Below are 21,489 nucleotides of genomic sequence, written 5' to 3'. Positions count from 1 at the left end.
ATTCATGCACCACAGCATATTTTTGGTAACTAAGCACAAAAGAAACACACATGAAAAAAAATTAAAAGGAAAGAGACATATTTTTTATTAAAAACTCAACCAAATTTTATTGGGGCAACAACCGCTTCATATAATAAGAAATATTGCAACGTACGACAGTTTTTGCCATATAATTTGCCGTTGCATTTGTAGTCCGTTGGATTAAAGCTAAATCCACAGTTTAAGATCTGTTACACAGTTTTTGGATCTTGACGGTGAGATTAAGATGAACACCCAAAGAATTCTGAACAATAGCATGATACGCATCGATGTAATCTGTCTCACAAATGACCTCTTTAAACTCACAATTCCAAACCAAACAAACCAAAAAGCTCACTTCTAACAACATTGACCTCAAAAAAACATCTGAGCAACCCTTAATCCAATTACTTAAATGATCCCTAAGAATGCATCCAAAACCAGCCACATGCCGAGAAACCAAAATACTGACATCACAATTCAACATAATCGCCGAATTAGGAGGAGCAATCCAAAAAAAGGAAGGAGAATTTGGGTTTGCGTTCCCACAAAAACAGACATGGCACCAAAATCCTTATCTGCATTAGAAGAATTACCTTGAAAGTACTTCAGGCATTTTCATCATTGAAAATATCATTGTTGCGATCACGCCAAATCCACCAAATAGCCGTGGAGAACAAGCACTCGCTAACATGAAGGTTACGCTTGACCCAACTATGAAAATCTCTACCAATGTCATCTATGTTTCATCCAATCACCAAGGTATGCCAAACAGCTTGGGCTTTAATGCAATATCTGAAGCAATGCAAGACGTCTTCTTCCACCAGGTTGCACCGAGGGTAGATCGCAAAGACAACTAAGCATCTGCGGTAAATGGAATCGACTGGTTGGCACGACATGCTGAATCCCGAGCCATAGGAGTAGTTTAATCTTTTCCGGAATGCGCATTCGCCAAAGTCAGAGTAAATTAATAGCAGGATCCCAAAACATCTTATGGCTCAGCAACCAATCATATTCGCACCTAGCCGAATAAACCTTGGGATAGAACTACTCCAGAACCAACCAGAATCAAGATCTCCATACAAACATGGTCGAATAGAAGCCAACCTGATTTTAAAGTCATTATTAATGGGAGTGAACAATACTCTCCAATTTCAGTGATCGTGGAACCAAACATTCTCCACCCTCAAAGTTGTGTCCGTGATATGAACAAAAGGAACAAAAGCAGCAAGACACCCATTCAGGTACCACTTTCCAAACCAAAAGGATTGAGAAAGGCTACCGGTGTTCTAAGAAAACTCCTCTTGCATCTTGACCTTAGCTTTCATGATATCATGCCAAATACCTGAGGCACCAATAAAACTCCTACTCTCCATAAGAACATCCGGCTCATATTTAGCCTTCAAGACCCGAATCCAGAGCTTATTAGGACTATGAAGATATTGTCATAGAAGCTTGCCCATTAAAGCGAGATTTACATATTTTGTATCTTTAACACCCAAGTCACTAAACTTGCGAGGAGTAATAACTGTCTCCTACATGACTAGGTTAAGGCACCGCTCATCAACTTGCCCCTTCCATAAGAAAGATCTCATGATAGCATTAGCTTTTGCACAAACAGAAGAGGGAAAAAGAGAGATTTGTATACAATAAATAGGTAAAACAGAAGCAACAGATTTAATCAAACATAGTCTACCAACTCTGTTAAGAAGCCTACCTTTTCAGTTTGCCAATCTGAACTTAATACGGGATAAAGTTTTCACAAAAAAGGCTCTAAAAGAATGCGAGTGCCCAATGTTAACACCCAAATATTTTCCTAAATCGTTCGTCAACTGAATCTGAAAAGCTCCCACAGCACCTCCCTTCGACTATTGGATACATTCCTAGAGGAAAGAGTTTTTGACTTCTCAAGATTAACCTTCATACCCGAAGCTTTGTAAAAAAATCCATAGTTCTCATGACATTCCGAACTTGAGGCATGGTCACCTTACAAAACAGGAACAAGTCATCAGCGAACATAAGGTGTGACAACCGCAGTCCACCTCGAGAGATAGCTACATTCTCCTAGTTTTCAGAACTGACTTGGACTTCAATGAAAGTAGCTAGCCTTTCAATGCAAATGATGAAGAGATAGGGTGACATAGGATCCCCTTGTCTAAGCCCCCTCTTAGGCTGGAAACCCCTCCAATTTTGCACCATTCCACAAGATGGATAAGTTGGATCCTTGAATGCAATTCATAATCAGATTAATAGTGTACTGGGAAAGCCAAAAATACTCAGACTCTGCAAGAAAAGTCTAATCCACTCTGTCATATGCCTTTTCTAAATCAATTTTAAAAGCAATGGCTCCCATTTTTGGCTTAGTCTTCTTGAAAGAATGTAGCATCTCTTGAGCAACAATAATGTTATCCAAAGCACTCCTACCATAAATAAAGCCCCCCTTGAGTAGGGGTTACTATCTCATCAAGAAAGGGTCGTAACCTGTTAACCAAGATTTTCGTGATGATCTTATAGATGAAGTTACAGAGGATAATAGGCTGAAAATCCTTGAAAGCACCAAGGTTTTCGTACTTGGGAATAAGAACTATAAGAGTTTCAACCAAGGATGGACTCAAGGGACCACTAAGAAAGGTTTGTTGCACAACTTGCCAACGTTTAAATCATTTAGGATAAGTCCTATTTGTGTCCATAACGTTTAAATCGTCCTATTTGTATCTCTAATATTTATAAAAGTAATTCAATGTTATCCTGCCGCTAATTATACTAACAGATCAGATTGTATTTTTCAATTATTCTCACTTTGATGTATTCATTCTCAATTAGGTCTCACTTGGATGTGTTTGATTTTAATATTTTACTCACTATTTGTGTTTAGGTTCAATTATGTCCCTAAAAAAGTGAATTATGTAAATATTGTAGGAATTAGTTTTAACTTTTGATGAGCTATTTTTCGGAGTAGATCATCAGTTCTGTCCCAGATATTTGTATTCTAATTTCAAAAAAAAATTTTTAAAACTTCAACTAAAGCTCATGAGGTGTAATTAATGGCAGGATAACATTAAATCACTTTTATAAACGTTAAGGATATAAATAGGACGATTTAAATATTAAAGATACAAATAAAACTTACTCCAAACATTAAAGACAAAAATAATATTTTACTCTAATTTTAATATACTCTATGCATATAGTATACCTTTCTATACTGGGATGGATCTATCTATTGATTTTGCTGGCACTGAAATCATACATATATTTAGAGGAATCATAATTTGTTAATAATTTGTATAGTCAGGACCGTGTTAAGTTTTTTTTTTTTTTAAAGTTAGAGAACCAAACAATTTTTTAATAAAGTGCTTGTTTGGGCGCCATTATTTTAATAAAAAAAGATATTTTTTCAATAAAAAAAGATTTTTTTTTTTTTAGTGTATTTGGCAAATTTTTAATAGTAAAAGTAAAAGCACTAGAAAAATAAAAAAAAAGATGTTTTTCATCTAATAAATAAATAAAAAAGTACTTTTATATCGTTATACCCAAACATAATTGATAGATAAAAAGATCTTTTTGCATGAGATACCCAAACATAAAATTACTTTTACTTTTTCATAAGATCTTTTAAAAAAAAGATAACTCAAAAAAAAATATTTTCTTAGAAGCTCACCCAAACAAACTCTAAGTCTACTTAAGCCATTATGCGCACACTTTTTATTTTATACGTACAGTATATTCTTCTTTTCTTTTTCATATCTGTATTGTTGTTGCTGTTCCTTTTTCTTCTATCTTTTGTTGTCATTGTTATCTACTATCTTCTTTTTATTTGATTTTTTCTCTTTTGACTTTTTTCTCTTTCTTTCTGCCAAAATATATTAGGATCAATTAGCTTTTATTATAATTATTTAATATTTCTAAATATTTATTATAAAATATTACGTTTTTATTATTACGACTCTCTTAATACCTATAAATACCCATTTATATCGTATCATTTCAGACAACTTGAATACACTCAATAATACACAAATCTTTTTTCCAGTTTAGTCTCTTGTTTCTAACACCGATTAGCTCATTAATCCACTACTTACTTTTTCTTTTGTGCCATTTTTTTCTTCTTTTTTGTCAATGCTTTGATACTTTTTCACCTCACCGATTAGCTCATTAATCCACTATTTACTTATTTTCATGAAGAAACCATATATTTTTTGTCACCTTCTAATAGTTTGCCATCTCTTTACACTTTGTCATTTTTTCAACAGTTTTCCGGCAGTTCACCATCTTTTCAGCAGTTTTTCGGCAGTTGGCCACTCTTGCGACAGTTTCATCTGTGTAACCTTCCGACAGTTCCATTTGCGTTCTCTTCTGTCAGTTCTGTCTGCGTTTCCTTCCGGCAGTTCCATCTTTGCTTCCTTCAGGCAACGACAGTTCCATCTGTGCTTCCTTCGGACAGCGGCAGTTCTGTCTGCGCTTCCTTTCGGTAGTTTCGTCTGCACCCGTTCTATCGGTTTATGCATTTTTTTCCGTTATTTTAAATAAGTTTCAATCTAAAGTTGTCACTTGAGTTTGAGGGGGGATGTCAGAATATATTAGGATCAATTAGCATTCATTAGAATTATTTAGTATATCTGAATATTTATTATAGAATATTATGTCTTTATTATTACGAGTCTCTTAACACCTATAAATACCATTTTTATATTGTATCATTCCAGACAACTTGAATACACTCAATAATACACAAATCATTTCTCCACTTTAGTCTCTTGTTTCTAACACTTTGATCATCATCATCATCATCATCATCATCATCATCATCATCATCATCATCATCATCATCATCATCATCATCATCATCATCATCATCATCATCATCATCATCATCATCATCATCATCATCATCATCATCATCATCATCATCATCATCATCATCATCATCATCATCATCATCATCATCATCATCATCATCATCATCATCATCATCATCATCATCATCATCATCTTCTTCTTCTTCTTCTTAATTAGTTAAATATTACATAACTAATTTAATGATAACAAAAGTATATCATTTAAGAAGACCTAGCGTAGGGGCAACGACATAGGAGGGCGAGAGTGCAATCGAGGGCATAGTTATAAGAATCGGACCGGACTGGCCGGTTCGACCAAAAAATTAATAAACCGATAGTCTAGCCAGTTCGATTAGGAATTTGGACCGGACCTGCAATTGAACCGGTCAACGGTGGTCAAACCTGTTGAAAATCGGCCGATTCGCACTCCAGACTTCATCAGACCCGCGTGGGTCCACGATGCACCCGCGCGCCGCCGAACCATGACAGGAGCTCCCGTCCAATATACTCCAAAAATGAGTAAATGAGTGAAGCAATGATTCGAACACGGAGCAGCCAGCATACACGGCTCTCCTCTTGCCACTGCGCCAGCTTGAACCGGTGAACCGATAGTCTGGATGATTCGATTAGGAATTTGGACCGGACCTGCAATTAAACCGGTCAACGATGGTCAAATCCATTGAAAACCGGCCAATTCGCACTCCAGACTCCACCAGACCCGCGCGGGTCCACGATGCACCCTCGCGCCGCCAAACCATCCTCTCCTCTTGCCACTGCGCCAGCTTGAACCGATGAACTGGTGGTCTGGCCGGATTGCTTAAGAATTTGGACCGGACCTATAATTGAACCGGTCAACGGTGGTCAAACCTGTTGAAAACCGGCCGGTTCGCACTCTAGACTCCACCAGACCCGCACGGGTCTACGATATACTCCAAAAATGAGTAAATGAGTGAAGCAAGGATTTGAACACAGAGCAGCCAACATACACGCCTCTCCTCTTGCCTCTGCGCCAGCTTGCTTCTCATTACTATAGGTGACAAAAATTAAATATATAATAAACTATGAATGAATTTTTATTTTTTTAAATCCTTTTAAGCATGGATTGACATAGATACCAAACAAGTAACAACACATAGTATACAAATATATTGATATATTGATATTGATTGTGTTATTTTTTATTTTTTTGCTTGTTCATTTAAATTGAAAAAAGTATTTGTACTAGTAGCTAATTTATTATCTCTTTTTGCACTATGAATTATATCTAAGAATTGATATTTGATTGTTATTAATATATTTTTTAAAATATATATTTAACTTTTAATTTTATTTCTATAATTTTATATTTTTATTTAATTATGACCAGTCAACTGGGTAAATCAATGACTCACTGGTTGAACCAGTAACCCAGTGACTCATTCGTATGACCGTGTTAATTATCGGTTCGGTTATGATAACTATGATTGAGGTTCTTGAAGACTTTGACGACGATGCGGCGGATAGGACGCTCGTTAAGGGGTTGGGCAGTGGTGGCACAGATGACGAAGCAGAAGTTGTCATAGAGGAGTTGGACCTTCAAAATTAGGAGTTTTTTTTAAGTTATTATACATATATTTGGAGGAATAATAATTTGTTAATAATTTGTATAGTCAACACTGTGTTAAGTTTTTTTTAAAAGAGTTAGACAACCAAGCAATTTTTTAATTAAGTATACTTAAGTCATTATGTGCACACTTTTTTTTATACGTCGAGTTGAAACTCATTTTGCTCCCTGAAATTTGGACCCGGCCTCAATTTCGACCTCCAAATTTTTAGTTACCCAATTAATACCCCAAATATTGGATCGTGCCTCACGTTTGACCCTGTAGTTATCTCCGTTAACGGAGAGCTGATGTGGCACGTTAAGTTAACACGGTGTGCATCTACGTGGCACGCAGCTTGCCGAAATGATGAGTTCATGAAGCCAAGCCGCAAGGAGTTCGGCACGATCACATTCTCATGGGGCTTCAGTGAGTAACCTTACTCGTGGGAGATTGGGGAAGATTCCTGATTGGTGTGGTTGTGGAATGCGTCCAGTTCTGTGATGGTCTGAGACAAATGCCAATCCTGAGAGACCTTTTATGGGTGTCCAAATTATAATGTAAGTTCTCAATGTCTTCTTCTTCAATGTGTTGCAACTGGTACTTTTGTTTGATGAGTATGCTTAAATTTTTTTCTTTTTGTTGGTTGATGTAGAATTGACAGAGTTTTGGGAGAATGTGGTGTAGTTTCTTTATGTGGGCAGACGCTGAAGGAGAACAGAGCTTAATGGGCAAAGCACAACCTACAAGCAATGATGATAGTTAGAAGATGAATTTAGCATGGAGAATTACTTCAATGGAAGTTGAAATCAGGTGTTTGAAACTATGGATTAGTATTTTAAGTTTGGTTATTTGTTTAGCTGTGTTTGTGACTGTTATGTATAGTGTAAGTATGATTAAAAGCTGTATATGTTGAGGGTGAATGAAAGCATTGTATTCAGCAATTATGAAAAAGAAGCACGTGTTAGCTCATCTGGTACGTGTATAATGTTGCATCAATGAAGAAGTGTGGTTAAGTATTAAACATACTGGTACCATTCATAAGTTTGAAATAAAGTGTCTACATTTAGGGTCCAAAAAAGGGTATTCATAGTCAATATCCAAAGGCATTGCAAGCTAGTAACTGAACAGATAACCAGAAAGTCATGAATAAAATACATTCAGAAAGTCTTCAACAAAATAGCCAAGTATATGAACACATATAATCATGTTCCAGTGAGACAGAATAAACATAATTAAGAAAATAACTACCCTAACTATAATAATCTATGACTGCTAAATATCATTCATTTCTTCCTAGGAGGTTTGAATGCTGGCTTCACTCCTGGTGTAAGGATAAATTCGATGACTTCAGCCATCCTTGAAGTTGTTCCAGAACTTTCTCCCTGCAATGGATCTACAATTGCTTATCCTGGGACTGGAGATGCTTTCCTCTTAGATTGTAATTTGTTGGGCCTCGTTGTAGGAGTAACTTATAGTTGCATGAGTAGAATACAAGTCCAAGTTAGTTTAAATACACAATTAAACTGAACAAATATTTAACATAAACCTTAAACACATAAATAATAGGACAACACGGATGGTTACTTGTTCTTGTTCTTGTTCTCCAGAATCTGGTAGTGAAAAAGGTATCGGTGATAGCATAATCTCTAAAGGAGCATTAGCATTTGGTGGGGCCTCAGAAGTAGCAACATCAGTGGTTGGAGTAGGGTCATTCTCTCCTTCTCTGTCTTGTGCAGACTGACCCTCTTTAGCATCACTTGCATTAGAACCCTTTTCTTTCTCCTTAGCTATTAAAGCTGCTGCAGCAGCAACAAGGGCGACTGCAATGTCATCATCCACATCAGATTCTTCATCCGAATTAGGTGGGGTCTTTATTTCCTCAGATTACCATGAATCATTTCCATTGGAATCATCGTGGTATGCATCAAAGGCATCATATGGTGGCTGGACCTCATTGACTTTTCCTATCACTTGCCCCAGGTCACTTGCTCATAACAATTCTGAACTATCAGCTCATCCTCTTCACACAAGTCTTCAAGACATATCTTATGTTTTTCCTTATTTTTCTTCATTTTCAACTCCCTGGTTCTTGCTACAGCCATCTCGGAATCAGAATCATCATCACTTGAATTCTCAAAAGCCTCGGGTCCAGGTCTAAAGAGCTCATCTTTCGCACTCTCATACGAGTCACTACTGTCACTGCTTAATGTCACTGTAGGGACCTCACCGACAACCTTCTTCCCTATGGGTGCATTTCTTTAAGCTAATCGTGTCACTCTTTTTGGTGATGGTATTGTTACCTTCTTGATAGCACCTTTTCTTGGGGTAGACTTTGAATTCTTTTTTACACTTGTAGTGGACTTCTTTATAGTGGTGGTTGGAATAAACATCTCAGGTTTATTGATTTTGGGTTTAGAAAAATATGGTCTGGAAAGAGGCATTAATATAAGCTGGGATGGAGGTGTGGAGGTGGTGGACTGGGGTGTAAGATCTGAGATGGGCTGGGCTGCAGGTGAAGAGTTAGTTTGGGCTACAGGCTTTGACTTGGGCTGGGCTAGAGGTACAGAGGTGGGCTGGGCTGGATGATCTTAGGTGGGCTGGGCTTCAAGTTCAGAGTTGGGCATAATTGAAGGTGCAAAGTTTGGTTCAGGGGATGTGAAAGTATTTTGTCCATGAGGTGTATTTGGGATACATGAAGATGGATTCAAGGTGTTGTCAGAAACAGGAGTTTTTGGATTGGGGGTCATTGGGATCAGTTGTGGAACCTCATCACCTTCAGGTTCAGTACTTCCATGCTCAAGGTACACATGCACTACACCTTCATTATTCTTCGCGTGAAAGCATATCCCCAACAACTCCTTGTTATGTGAGAGTGCTCTCAATCCAGTCTTCAAGGGCCTCCCAGGAACTAGCCACCAGCACTACTTCAAATTGTCATATCCAAGAATCTTGTAGTAATTTCTTATTGGAAACACGTCCATTGTATCTTCCTCTAGCCCAAACAACTGTTCAATTTGGTCTTTGACATACACTACTTCTCCATCTTCTTTTGTCTCAAAACTTTCTCCATGGTGGATGATAATTTTTATGTCATCATCCATCTACATTGAAAAATAACAAAAATCTCAATAATGATTTCAAAAAATAAAGCATACTAGCTTAACTCAGTTCAAACTCCAAAAAACAAAATAGAGCATCATTGATTTTTAAGCAACAAATTTTTTAAACACAACCAATAACACATACATAATAACATTTATCCAAAGACAACAAAAGATACAAATGACATTCTCTTTTTCAGCAACGAAAATAAAAAACAAGCCCTAGTATCATTCACATGCAACAACTTCCAATGCTCTAGATATAAACAACAGCTTGCTTCGACAAAAACAATGCAATACGAAAATTAAAACAAAAGCCAAGAACAGAGTATCAACAAATTCGTAAAAAAAAAAAAAACCTTCACTGACTAATCTGATCTTCGCCGTTTCTTTCTGCGACAATGCTACTTGTTCAACAATATCACCCAACAGTCTAATACATGACGAATGTTACTCTGATTCTCCTTTCTCATAGTCAAGCAGGCGAGAAGAACAAAAATGTGGGAAAGAAGAATAGAAGAAAAGGAGAAGGAAGACGAAGGGTCAAGTTACGTCTGTGTCTTCATCTATAGGTTGACCCAACTTTTTTAACCCAACGAAGCCCTTATACGACGTCACATTGAGTGAAAATTGAGAGGGAACATAAAACGACATCGTTTTAGGGTTTCCTACGTGTCAACTTAACGTGCCACATCAGCTCTCCGTTGACAAAGATAACTACAGGGGCAAACGTGAGGCACGATCCAATATTTGGGGGTGTTGATTGGGTAATTAAAAATTTGGAGGTCGAAATTGAGGTCGGTCTAAATTTCAAGGGTCAAAATGGGTTTCAACTCGTGTAGTATATTCTTCTTTTCTTCTTCGTATCTGCATCATTATTGCTGTTTCTTTTTTTCTTCCATTTTTTTTTGTTTTTTTGTCATTGTTGTCGTTGTCATCACTACTATCTTCTCCTCTTCATTTGATTTTTTTCTCTTCTTACTTTTTTCTCTTTCTCTCGTCATCATTATCATCATCTTCTTAGTTAAATATTACATAACTAATTTAATGATAACAAAAATATATCATTTAATTATAAATGATACTGAAGTTTTTTTTTGAATGACACAGAAAATTTTAGTGAATGACACAAGAAATCTTTAAAGAGTTACAAGTCTAAAATTGACTTATATTCAACTAACAAAATACATTTAAATGTGTTTTAAATTCAAAAGACACATCAAATTGTTTCAAAAAATATATAAATGGCTAAAATCTCTTATATATTAGTTCAATACCACATAATCAATTCAGTGATAATAAAAAATATCATTTAATTAGAAATAATATAAGAATTTTTGATAAATAATATAAGAAATCATTAAAGAATCACAAGTTCAAAAACCTAAACTCTCAATAAACAAAATACACTTAAATGTATTTTGGAACAAAAAAATACAATAATTTATTGCAAATGACACAAAAATAGCTAAATTTCTTATATATATAAGTTCAATACCACTCAACTAGTTTAATAATAAAAAAAAGTATATCATTTAGTTGAAAATATTACGGTTAAAATTTTTTTGTTACGGTTAAAAAATTTTAGTATCAAAATTAAGAAACTTCATTCCTATGTTACACTTCTAAAGTTTTGGTGCTATATATTTTTCTTCTTCTTATTCTTCTCATAATTCTTCTTTCACCATCTTAACAAAGAAATTGTGTTATTATTAAAAAATTTCGATATCATCAAAATTAAAAAAATTCATGCATCACGATTAAAAAGTTTTAATGCTATTTTCTAATAAATTCTGCACAATTCAAAACTCTTCATCATCTTTTTTTTTTATATTCTCCTTTTTATTTCAAATTCTCATAATTCTTCTTCTTTCATCCTCTAAATAAGAATAAAAAAAATAAAAAATAAAAAAATGATGCAATAACTATCCGGAGAAAGAGGAGAAGAAATAATAATAAAAAACAACACAGCAACAACAGTAGCAATAAAAGAACGACGATGAAGAGAAAACACGCAAAGAAAAAGAAAGAACGTAAAGAAGTGTGTGATTCACGTGTACATTGTGTGAGTAGTTTTTGTTAGATTTGGGTCAACTTAGACTAAGTTGACAAAAACGCTTAGATGTGTAGTATGATTGAAATTCTTTATAGCTTTTTGATATACAGGGTTGCCACTATTTTCGGAATCAGTAATGTTAGGGAGATAATAATCTAAAGTGACCTTATTAAACTTAACATTTATAATTTTGCAAATATAACATCTAAAATTACATATTTATTAGGACTGTGAATGAATATAAGGGATTAATTAGTTTATATTGGTACTTCACTATATATATATTGTATTATTTTATTATTAAGTACTATAGTTACAATTTCAATGAATGAGATTCAGTTGTATCCTTTCACTTTCACTTCCACGTTTCACCCTTTCACCACTTTCACCTTCCACGTTTCAAGTCTCTTTCTCCTTTCCAATTCAACTTCCTGCATCCATGCATGAGAACACACTCATGCTTTCAATTTCTTACTCTATCTCAATTGCTATTATGGTATTCAGAGCCTGAGATCCTGCTTCTCTTCAAATTCTAATTCATCTTTCATTTTTTTCCCAATTTTTTTTGTCCCAATTTTTGCCCCAATTTTATTTTGCCCCTTTCTCGATTTCTTCAATTTGGTGTTCCATAATGTCAATCACTCTATCAGAATCTTCAACCAAGAGATCGATCTCTCTAATTTCTGAGAAGTTGGATCACAACAATTATAATACATGGAGACACCAAGCTTTGCTTACAATTCAGAGTTTAAGTCTTGAAGATCACTTGTACCAAAGCAAGATTCCACAACAATATGAAGAAGATGCTGCAAAGAAGACGAAAACAGAAACTGAAGCCTTCAAACAATGGAGATTAGATGATCTTACTCTATCAACGTGGGTTCTTGCATCAGTCACAAAGCCTTCAAGAACAAGATTCTTCAGTGTCATCGATTTTATGAGATTTGGAATGCACTCAATGACTATTTTGCTGAGACCTCTGCCACAAGAATTCAAAGCTTAAAAGCTCAACTGAAATCAGTAAGAAAAACTAGATCGATACCAGATTATCTTTCACAAATCCAGGATCTTGTTGACTCTCTACAATGTATTAGATATCAAATTCAACAAGATGACCATATCTCAGCAATTCTTGATGGTTTACCTGAGGAATATACTGTCTTTATCACTTATGTAATGTCAAAATTATCATCCTACAACGTGCCTGAAGTCGAGTCTTTTCTTAAAGCCTATGATGATATGTTGGAAAGATACAAGAAACCACAAGGTGGCATCCCCATGGAAAATCTGGCACAAGCACCATCATCCTATACCAATCAATCTCAGAGAGGTTCTTTTCTTCGAAGAGGAAGAGGGGGAAGATTTGGAAGAGGAGGTCATTTTTTTAATCAAAGTAATCGACCTCAGTGTCAATTTTGTGGTCGCCAAGGCCATGTGGTTCAAACTTGCTTCCATAGATTCGATCCTAACTTTCAAACTTATGGAAATAGCTCACAATCACCACAATCTACATTTTCCTACTCTAACACGCAACCACCACCACCATCATCACAGTTCCATCAACCAAGAGCTTATTTCTCAAATCCTCAAAATTATCAGGAATCTGTATGGTATCCAAATTCATGAGCAAGCCACCATGTTACACCAGATTCACTCAACTTGCTGAATTTCAACTCTTCAATTCCAGATTCTGATCAATTGTTTGTAGGTAATGGTCAAGGTACGAAAATTCTAGCTCAAGGAACCTCAATTCTTTGTGATAAAGATAGTAAAATCAAGTTTCTTTTAAATAAATTACTTCATGTCCCTGAAATCACACAGAATTTATTAAGTGTATCTCAATTTGCTTTAGATAATCATGTCTATTTTGAATTTTGGCCTTATGATTGTATTGTGCGTGATAAGAACTCTCAAGAAATTCTTCTCCAAGGCAAAGCTAAAAATGGCATATACTCCTTTCAAAATTTGTTTGTTCCCGTGCCTAATAAATCCTTAATGCATAGTTCTTTGAATAATTCTGTTTCTTGTAAGCATAGCATTACAGATTCTTCTATTAAGAAAGCATTTGTAGCTCAAAGCAACAAAAATGTAACCCTTGACCTTTGGCATAAACGCCTAGGTCACAGTTCAATAAAAACTGTAATTTCTGTCTTGAAAAATGTGGAGTTCCTGCCCAATTTGATTCTAATTTTGTTCAAATATGTGAATATTGTGCTCTGGAAAAAATGCATCAGTTGCCTTTTGCAAAATCTGAATCAGTCTATACAGCACCATTAGATCTTATTTTTGTTGATATTTGGGGTCCCGCTTCTATGATGTCTAGAAATGGATATAGATACTACATCTCATTTGTAGATGCTCATACAAAATACATTAACTATTTTTTTACTCACTCATAAATCTCAGTCACTACAAGCATTGAAAAATTATAAAGTGTTTATGGAAACTCAAACAGGATTGAAGATTAAGGCTTTACAAATTGATAGAGGTATGGAATTCATGTCACACTCCTTCACTCAATTTTTAACTGAACATGGTATTATGCATAGAATCTCATGTCCCTACACACATCAACAACAGGGTAGTGTAGAGAGAAGACATAGGCATATAACTGAAGTAGGATTGTCACTTTTGGCTACTGTTGCATTACCAATGTTATTTTGGGAAGACTCATTTCTATCAGCAGTATATATCATTAATAGATTACCAAGTTCTGCATTAGAGAATAAATCACCTTTTGAAACTTTATTTGAAAATTTACCAGATTATAAGAACTTTAAAATATTTGGATGTGCTTGTTTTCCTTATTTAAGATCTTCTAACAAAGTAAAGTTTGCTTTCAAATTAGAAAAGTGCTTATTTCTTGGCTATGATAGTAACTACACGGGTTATAAGTGCATAACTAAAGATGGAAAAATTTACTATTCAAGACATGTGATATTTCATGAAACTGAATTTCCTTACAATTCTCTATTTCCCAATAAAAATTTAGTAGTGAACCATGATACAGTTAAAGATCTGCCAGCTTTTACATTCAACACTTCACCCAAGACTTCTAACCCTTTCCAAACTCTACCTCTTCTAGATATCTCAGATTCTACCTCATCGACTACCTGTCCTGACACTCAAATTACTAAGCATACCTCTTCTAGTACTAGCCTCAATAAGAATTCTTTCATCCCAATTTCAGGTCTTGAAATCTGTTTACCTTTTGAAAATCCTACAAACACTAGTTCTACTACATCTTCTAATACTCATAATATGCTCACAAGATCAAAAACCAAAAACAATAGACCTCAAGCATTAGCTATAACTTCAGTAGAACCTTATGATTTGATTAACAATACCCTAAAGAATGTTAAACAAGCTCTTCAGTGTTTACATTGGAAAAATGCAATGGATGCTGGAATCCAAGCTTTAATAAGATGTAACACCTGGAATTTAGTTGAACCACCAAAGTATAAAACTGTTATTGATTCTAAATGGACATTTGCTATAAAAAGAGATCCATTAGGCAACATCATCAGGTACAAAGCCAGGTTAGTTGCGAAGGATTTTTTGCAAGTTGAAGGCATAGATTACAGCCAAATATACAGTCCAGTTGTGAGACCTACTACTGTGAGAATTGTAATTACTATAGCTCTATCACGTGGATGGACACTAAGGCAATTTGATTTTGATAATGTCTTTCTGAATGGTATTCTTGAAGAAGAGGTATACATGTCTCCACCAGCTGGTTACCAATTTGGAAATGCATCACAGGTTTGTAAGTTGAACAAGGCAATCTATGGATTGAAGCAAGCTCCAAGAGCTTGGTTCAATACATTGACTGCTACGTTATTACAGTTTGGTTTCACTAGAACCAAAAGTGATATTTCATTGTTTATTAAACACACTAATACATCTACCACCTTTCTCTTAGCTTATGTAGATGATATTGTTGTCACTAGAAGTGACCCTGGTGAAATAGACAAACTCATCTCTGATCTTAATAAAATCTTTCCGCTTAAAGATCTTGGAAAACTCAGTTATTTTCTTGGGTTAGAATTCTCCTATTTAACAGATAGATTCATTCTAATTTTCCAACAAAAGTATGCTCAAGATCTATTACAAAAAGCCAAAATGGACACTGCAAAATCAATGCCTACCCCTATGGTCTCAGCCTTGAAGCTTACATCAAATGGTGCTGAACATTTTCAGGATCCAAAACTGTATAGAGAGATTGTTGGATCACTTCAGTATTTGACTATTTCAAGACTTGCTTTCTCTGTGAACAAGGTCTCTCAATACATGCACTCTCCAACAATTGAGCACTGGAAAGCTGTCAAACGCATCTTCAGATATATTGCAGGTACAGGTATTAAATTTAAAAAATGTGCTGACTTGAGACTACTTGCATTCGCAGATGCAGATTGGGCAGGGGATTTGGAGGACAGGAAATCAGTTACTGGCTATTGTGTATACTTAGGAAGCAATTTGGTATCATGGAGGAGCAATAAGCAAGCCAAAGTTAGTCGTAGTAGCACTGAGGCAGAGTATAGGAGCATGGCAGCATCTCAGTCAGAACTAGTATCTATACAGTATCTTCTACAGGAGCTTTGAATTCCACAATCCATAGCACCTACTATTTACTGTGATAATCAAAGTGCTTGCTCATTAGCGGCTAATCCGGTCCTTCATACTAGGTGCAAACACATGGAAATCGACCTTCACTGCCTAAGAGAGATGGTGAATCAGAAACAACTCTATGTCCTCTATATACCTTCTATAGATCAGATTGGGGATATTTTCACCAAACCTCTCTCATCATCTCTATTTCACAAATTTCAAGACAAACTTAGAGTGGTTCTTCAACCCACTACTAAGTTTGAGGGGGGCTGTGAATGAATATAAGGGATTAATTAGTTTATATTGGTACTTCACTATATATATATATTATTATTTTATTATTAAGTACTATAGTTACAATTTCAATGAATGAGATTCAGTTGTATCCTTTCACTTTCACTTCCACGTTTCACCCTTTCACCACTTTCACCTTCCACGTTTCAAGTCTCTTTCTCCTTTCCAATTCAACTTCCTGCATCCATGCATGAGAACACACTCATGCTTTCAATTTCTTACTATATCTCAATTGCTATTAAGGACTAAGCACGGTTTTGATCCCTAAGGTATAGGTTGAAAATTATTTTTCGTCCAACCAAATTAAATTTTAGAGACGATTTTGTATGCAAAAAAAGGATGGGAACGAAAAAAATTTTCAACTTATATCTTAAGGACCAAAATCATACTTAACCCTATTTATTACCTCTAATATATATTATGTGTTTTTTTTTAAATAATTAATAAATATAAAATAATATAATTTTAGACTAATCTAAACTAGTTTTTATTATTTTTCAAATATTTCTGTTCTTAAATGAGGTAAGTGATCGATTATCATGTTTCATTATTAATTAATTAGTTAGAAAAAAAATCCAAATTGAAAAGCGTAAATGGCATAATAATAAACGAGATGACAAGAATGAGAAAAACAGTGGGACTGTGGTTGAGTAATGCAAAAGGACGACTCACTAATTCTGGAAATTTGATTAAGATAGGTACCTCGCCCGAGCTTAAAGTGATCGAATATATTGAATCACATGCATACGTGGGATTGTGCCTATATTCATGCTTGCATGGATCGGACGTGCCATCTACCCTACTTATTTTGTTTGATTCGGTTTTACTTTCTTTACTTATTTTGTGCATTCAAAATTACGGATTGTGGAAAAGAAACTTCTTCTGTTTCTAAGAAATCAGCAACAATTTGGAAGACGATCAATCAAATAAAGAAACCATGAGCTGTGCCTCTGCGTCATCTAATCTTCTACTCTTACATGAGTATAATCACAAGCTAACACATGCATATTGCTTGAATAAATAATAAAAGTTATTTTCTATAATATACTTAAAAGAATTAGACTTATAAATAAAACCAATTCAATAATATTTTTTATTTAGTATCTCATTTTTCTTTAATTTATTTTTTATAATAAATTTATTAATTTTTATTTTTTAAATTAAATATTAATTATTTTAACATTTTTAATAATTAATTAGCACTAATATTTAGACATCATAACAAACACTCGTAAACAAATATGATAGTTATATTATTCTTATTATCTGAATGCAATGAGACTTAATGTTACATACTATATATGCATAGTATAGGGAAAAGTTTTAAGTGTACTGGAAATACCGGTGTTTCAGTTATTTTAACCGTTGATCTAAATTATAAAAAATATATATAATATATATTAATTAAAATCAACAAGTTAAAACAACTGAAACATTGATATTTCCTGATACACTTAAAATTTTTTCAATAGTATATAGTCATCTTTATGGATAGATATAGTACCTACCGAAAAAAGATGTTTTTGGACTAGTGTTCATTCTCTCTTTTATCACGTGTTGTGCTTAATTAGCCGAAATAACTTTTAAAATTATACAGAGAAAAAGGTATATATATAACTAATCATTATTAACTAATTAACGAATTATATTGTACAAATAACTATTATGTGTCATTGAAATGCAAGCTACACTCTTTGAGTTTTGTATATAAGAAACTATAGATAAATTTTGTATATTTTTTTAAAATTTTAAATGTTATAGTTATAAAAATTTTAATATCATATCATAAAATTAATTTTTAAAATCTTAAATAAATCATTGAAAGACAAATTTAAAATTATTCCACTAGTCTTTGATTGCTAAATTGTCCATTAACCCGTTATATATCTATCTCTACCTTTAGCTCCACGCATAGAAAATAATGGCATGGTTGGTTGAGAGTAAGAGGAGTTTTTTGTCCACAATCCACAATGAAGAAAAAGACAGAGGCATCAATGTGTTGCCGACAAGTGACATTGTATGGTTAGTTGCTTTAATCTAGAAATTATCAACTCACGTGGGCAGCACATGATTTGAATTATAGTCCCCAAAACGCGTTTAAGGGACAGACACTTGTCATCATAACCTCAAAGCTGTTTGATATATTTCGATTATTGCGAATAAATTGATTCTCCAAATTGATGAAAATATTCATTTGCCTATGTTAAGTAATAAGTAGTAGTGTAGGTTTTTTTTTTTTTAATCTCTAATCAATTTTTTTATAAGACCTATATATCTTGTTACTTAGTTAATAATAGTAAGAAATTATGTTTAATAGTGATCAAATGAAAACTTTTCCAATTAATTAGTTAGTAAATGACCAATTCCACTTCGATTATAGTCCGATCTGCACATGTTTGAACAATGATTTTACAACGACATGCTAACTCATTGTTTCTCGTGGTGGAAACTCAGGTGCAGTCGACTTCACGTGAAGTTGATATTTGACAGCCGTTAAATGATTTGACTGATTTGACTAAATTTTCATTTAATGGCTCTCAGATATTAACTTCACGTGAAGTCGACTTCACCTGAATTTTTACCTTACTCTATTGATCAAATTAATGTGTTCATAATTATTGTGAACAAATAGTGGAAATTAATCAAAACAAAAAGTTTAAAAAATTATGCTTATCGTTATTTTTCCCAACCAATTACTAACATGAATTCCAACTATTTTTATTGCATACATTATACAGTTATTTAAATACTGTTCATGTTTGATTTGTAATAAATTATATGAATATAGCATTTAAATAATATGTATTTTAAAATGGAAATAGAATCCGTAGATTGTCTCCCAAAAGTGAAAGATGGGTAGGAAGTGAGGGAACAAAATCATGGACACAAGATTGTAATTGAAGTTTACCCCTCGTTGGTTGAGTTTAATTATTGAATCAAGGGAGCTTTTCCAATTTAGCTTTATGCTAGCGATTGACTGTTCTACTCTTCATAATCATATATTAACATGGGGTTGAAAGTGAAACAAAGTTACAAATCGCTCTCAAGTAATATTCTCTTTTGTGGCATAACTATTTATTTTTATGTTGAATAATAAAAAATTAAAAGTCAATAATTTTAATTTACATTGGTCAGTATAGCTAGCTAGCTAGGGTGGTAGTGATTGACAGTTTATCTACAAATGAAATTTTTGGGTTCTGGTAGAAACTACAACGAATCCAAAGCCACGTGGTCCAAAGCTACATACTTTAACATGAAAATTGAAGCATTTATGAGAGACCATTTTCTTTAGTGACTAATTATAGCAGGTTACCAAAACGGGTTACTCGTTTCAATTGATATACAATATACTATGATTAGACATGAATCCAATACACGAATTTAAAATTTGTATAAGATACAGAAATATATATATGTTAATAATAAGATTGGACACACTGACACATGATGGTATTTAAGTGCGTCATGAAAATTTTTCTTTTTATTTTTTATTAAGACAGTCGGATACAAAAAATATACGTGCCGGATAAATGTCGATATGTGTCATGTCCGAAATGCGTCAGAAACACGACAAATTAAGAAAGTGTCCATGCTTTATAGATAATATATTTCCCTTCTTTTATTCAAATATTCCAATAAGCTAAGAAATTAAAATCCACAATAATCTAGCTTGTGAGACCCATTTCATTTCTTTGCCTTCTTATACATACAAACAGAACAAGCCAACAAGTGTAATTGGATAACTTTATTTTTTGTTTGAAAACAACTTATATATAATCAAAAGCTTATTAGCTTTTGGGAAAATAAAATAAATAAAGGAGGCCAGGCGATTGTTCCTCAACATAAGTTGCTTCCAACGTGCCTAAATCCAAAGTTACACTCCTTAATTAGCTGCTTACTCCCTCCAAAATATTCTTCTTCCTCACAAACAGAACTAATTAACCTAACTAGCTACTAAGTCAAAGTTACCTTTTTTTTTATTAGCTCTAGCTACTTATTATTTTTGATAAATGATTAACATTCCTTCAACTTCTCCTTAGGAGATTGTCATCGGAACATTAAAAAATTTGGTACATTTTTAACTCAATGTAATTTGATATAAATTATATATCAAAGTACATTGAATTATTAACGTAACAAATTCATAAAGTGACAGATATTTTAAAACGTAGTGATATGGTCATGTCCAAAAAGCTCCCACATGGAGTTGAGGCTAGTGTTGTCGTCAAAGAAGTTGAGATTATTGTTGATGTGAGGAGGGCTTGCAATGAAGTTGTCCACCGATTGTTGCGGTGACGGTGGCGGTTCTTGTGTGGTGGCGGTAGCCTTATTAGCCTCCGCCATTTGCATGTAAAGAAGAGCCACCATATTGGCCTGTTGAAACTGCATGTTGGCAATCTCAGCTTGAGCCTTGGCTAACTGTGCTTGAAGCTCATTGACTTGCGTCTGAAGCTGGCAAATGGCGCCGGCGCAACCGTAAACCGGATCTCTTATCCTTGCACCTGCTTCATAAACCATGCTTGTTACTGCATCAGCTCTTTGACTCTCCGGAAGTTCCTGCAAATAATTATTTTACAATTTTAATATTCAAAATGTTTAATAACAAAAAAATTAAGGTTTAATTATCTGTTAGTCCCTATAATTTTTGTAAAATTTTCAATTAGGTCCCTATATTTTTTTTAATTGGTTCTCACACTAATTTTTTTTTTCAATTAAGTCCCTCTTAGTAATAATTGGCTTAATTTTATAGGGACAACTAAAAAAAAGAATTGATACAGAGACCTAAACAAAAGGAAAAAAAAGTGTAGGGACCCAATTAAAAAAATATTTTGGTACAAGAACTCGATTAAAAGAAAAAAAAATATAGGAACCTAATTGAAAATTTTACGAAACTATAGCAACAGAATAATTTAAAAAATAGTTCGAATTTATCTTATTTAATAATTAATAAAACTTAAATAAAACAAATTTTGACTTTTTTTTTTTTTTTA

The 21,489-nt window shown here is 33.9% G+C and overlaps 1 protein-coding gene across 1 annotated transcript in view; it reads right to left on the bottom strand.

Moving 5' to 3' along the window:
• Positions 20,165 to 21,489, bottom strand: part of LOC107611970 (LOB domain-containing protein 1-like) — a 23,890-nt gene continuing 22,565 nt past the window's right edge. The window contains exon 2 of the mRNA XM_016313826.2: positions 20,165 to 21,055. Coding sequence (XP_016169312.1) covers positions 20,660 to 21,055 — 396 coding nt within the window. The 3' untranslated portion in view covers positions 20,165 to 20,659. The remainder of the gene's footprint in view (positions 21,056 to 21,489) is intronic.

The sequence above is a fragment of the Arachis ipaensis genome, chromosome B08 (genome assembly GCF_000816755.2).
Source record: "Arachis ipaensis cultivar K30076 chromosome B08, Araip1.1, whole genome shotgun sequence".
NCBI lineage: Eukaryota > Viridiplantae > Streptophyta > Magnoliopsida > Fabales > Fabaceae > Arachis > Arachis ipaensis.
The sequence above is the reverse complement of the archived record's forward strand: the minus strand, read 5'-3'. Positions and strand labels throughout refer to the sequence as shown.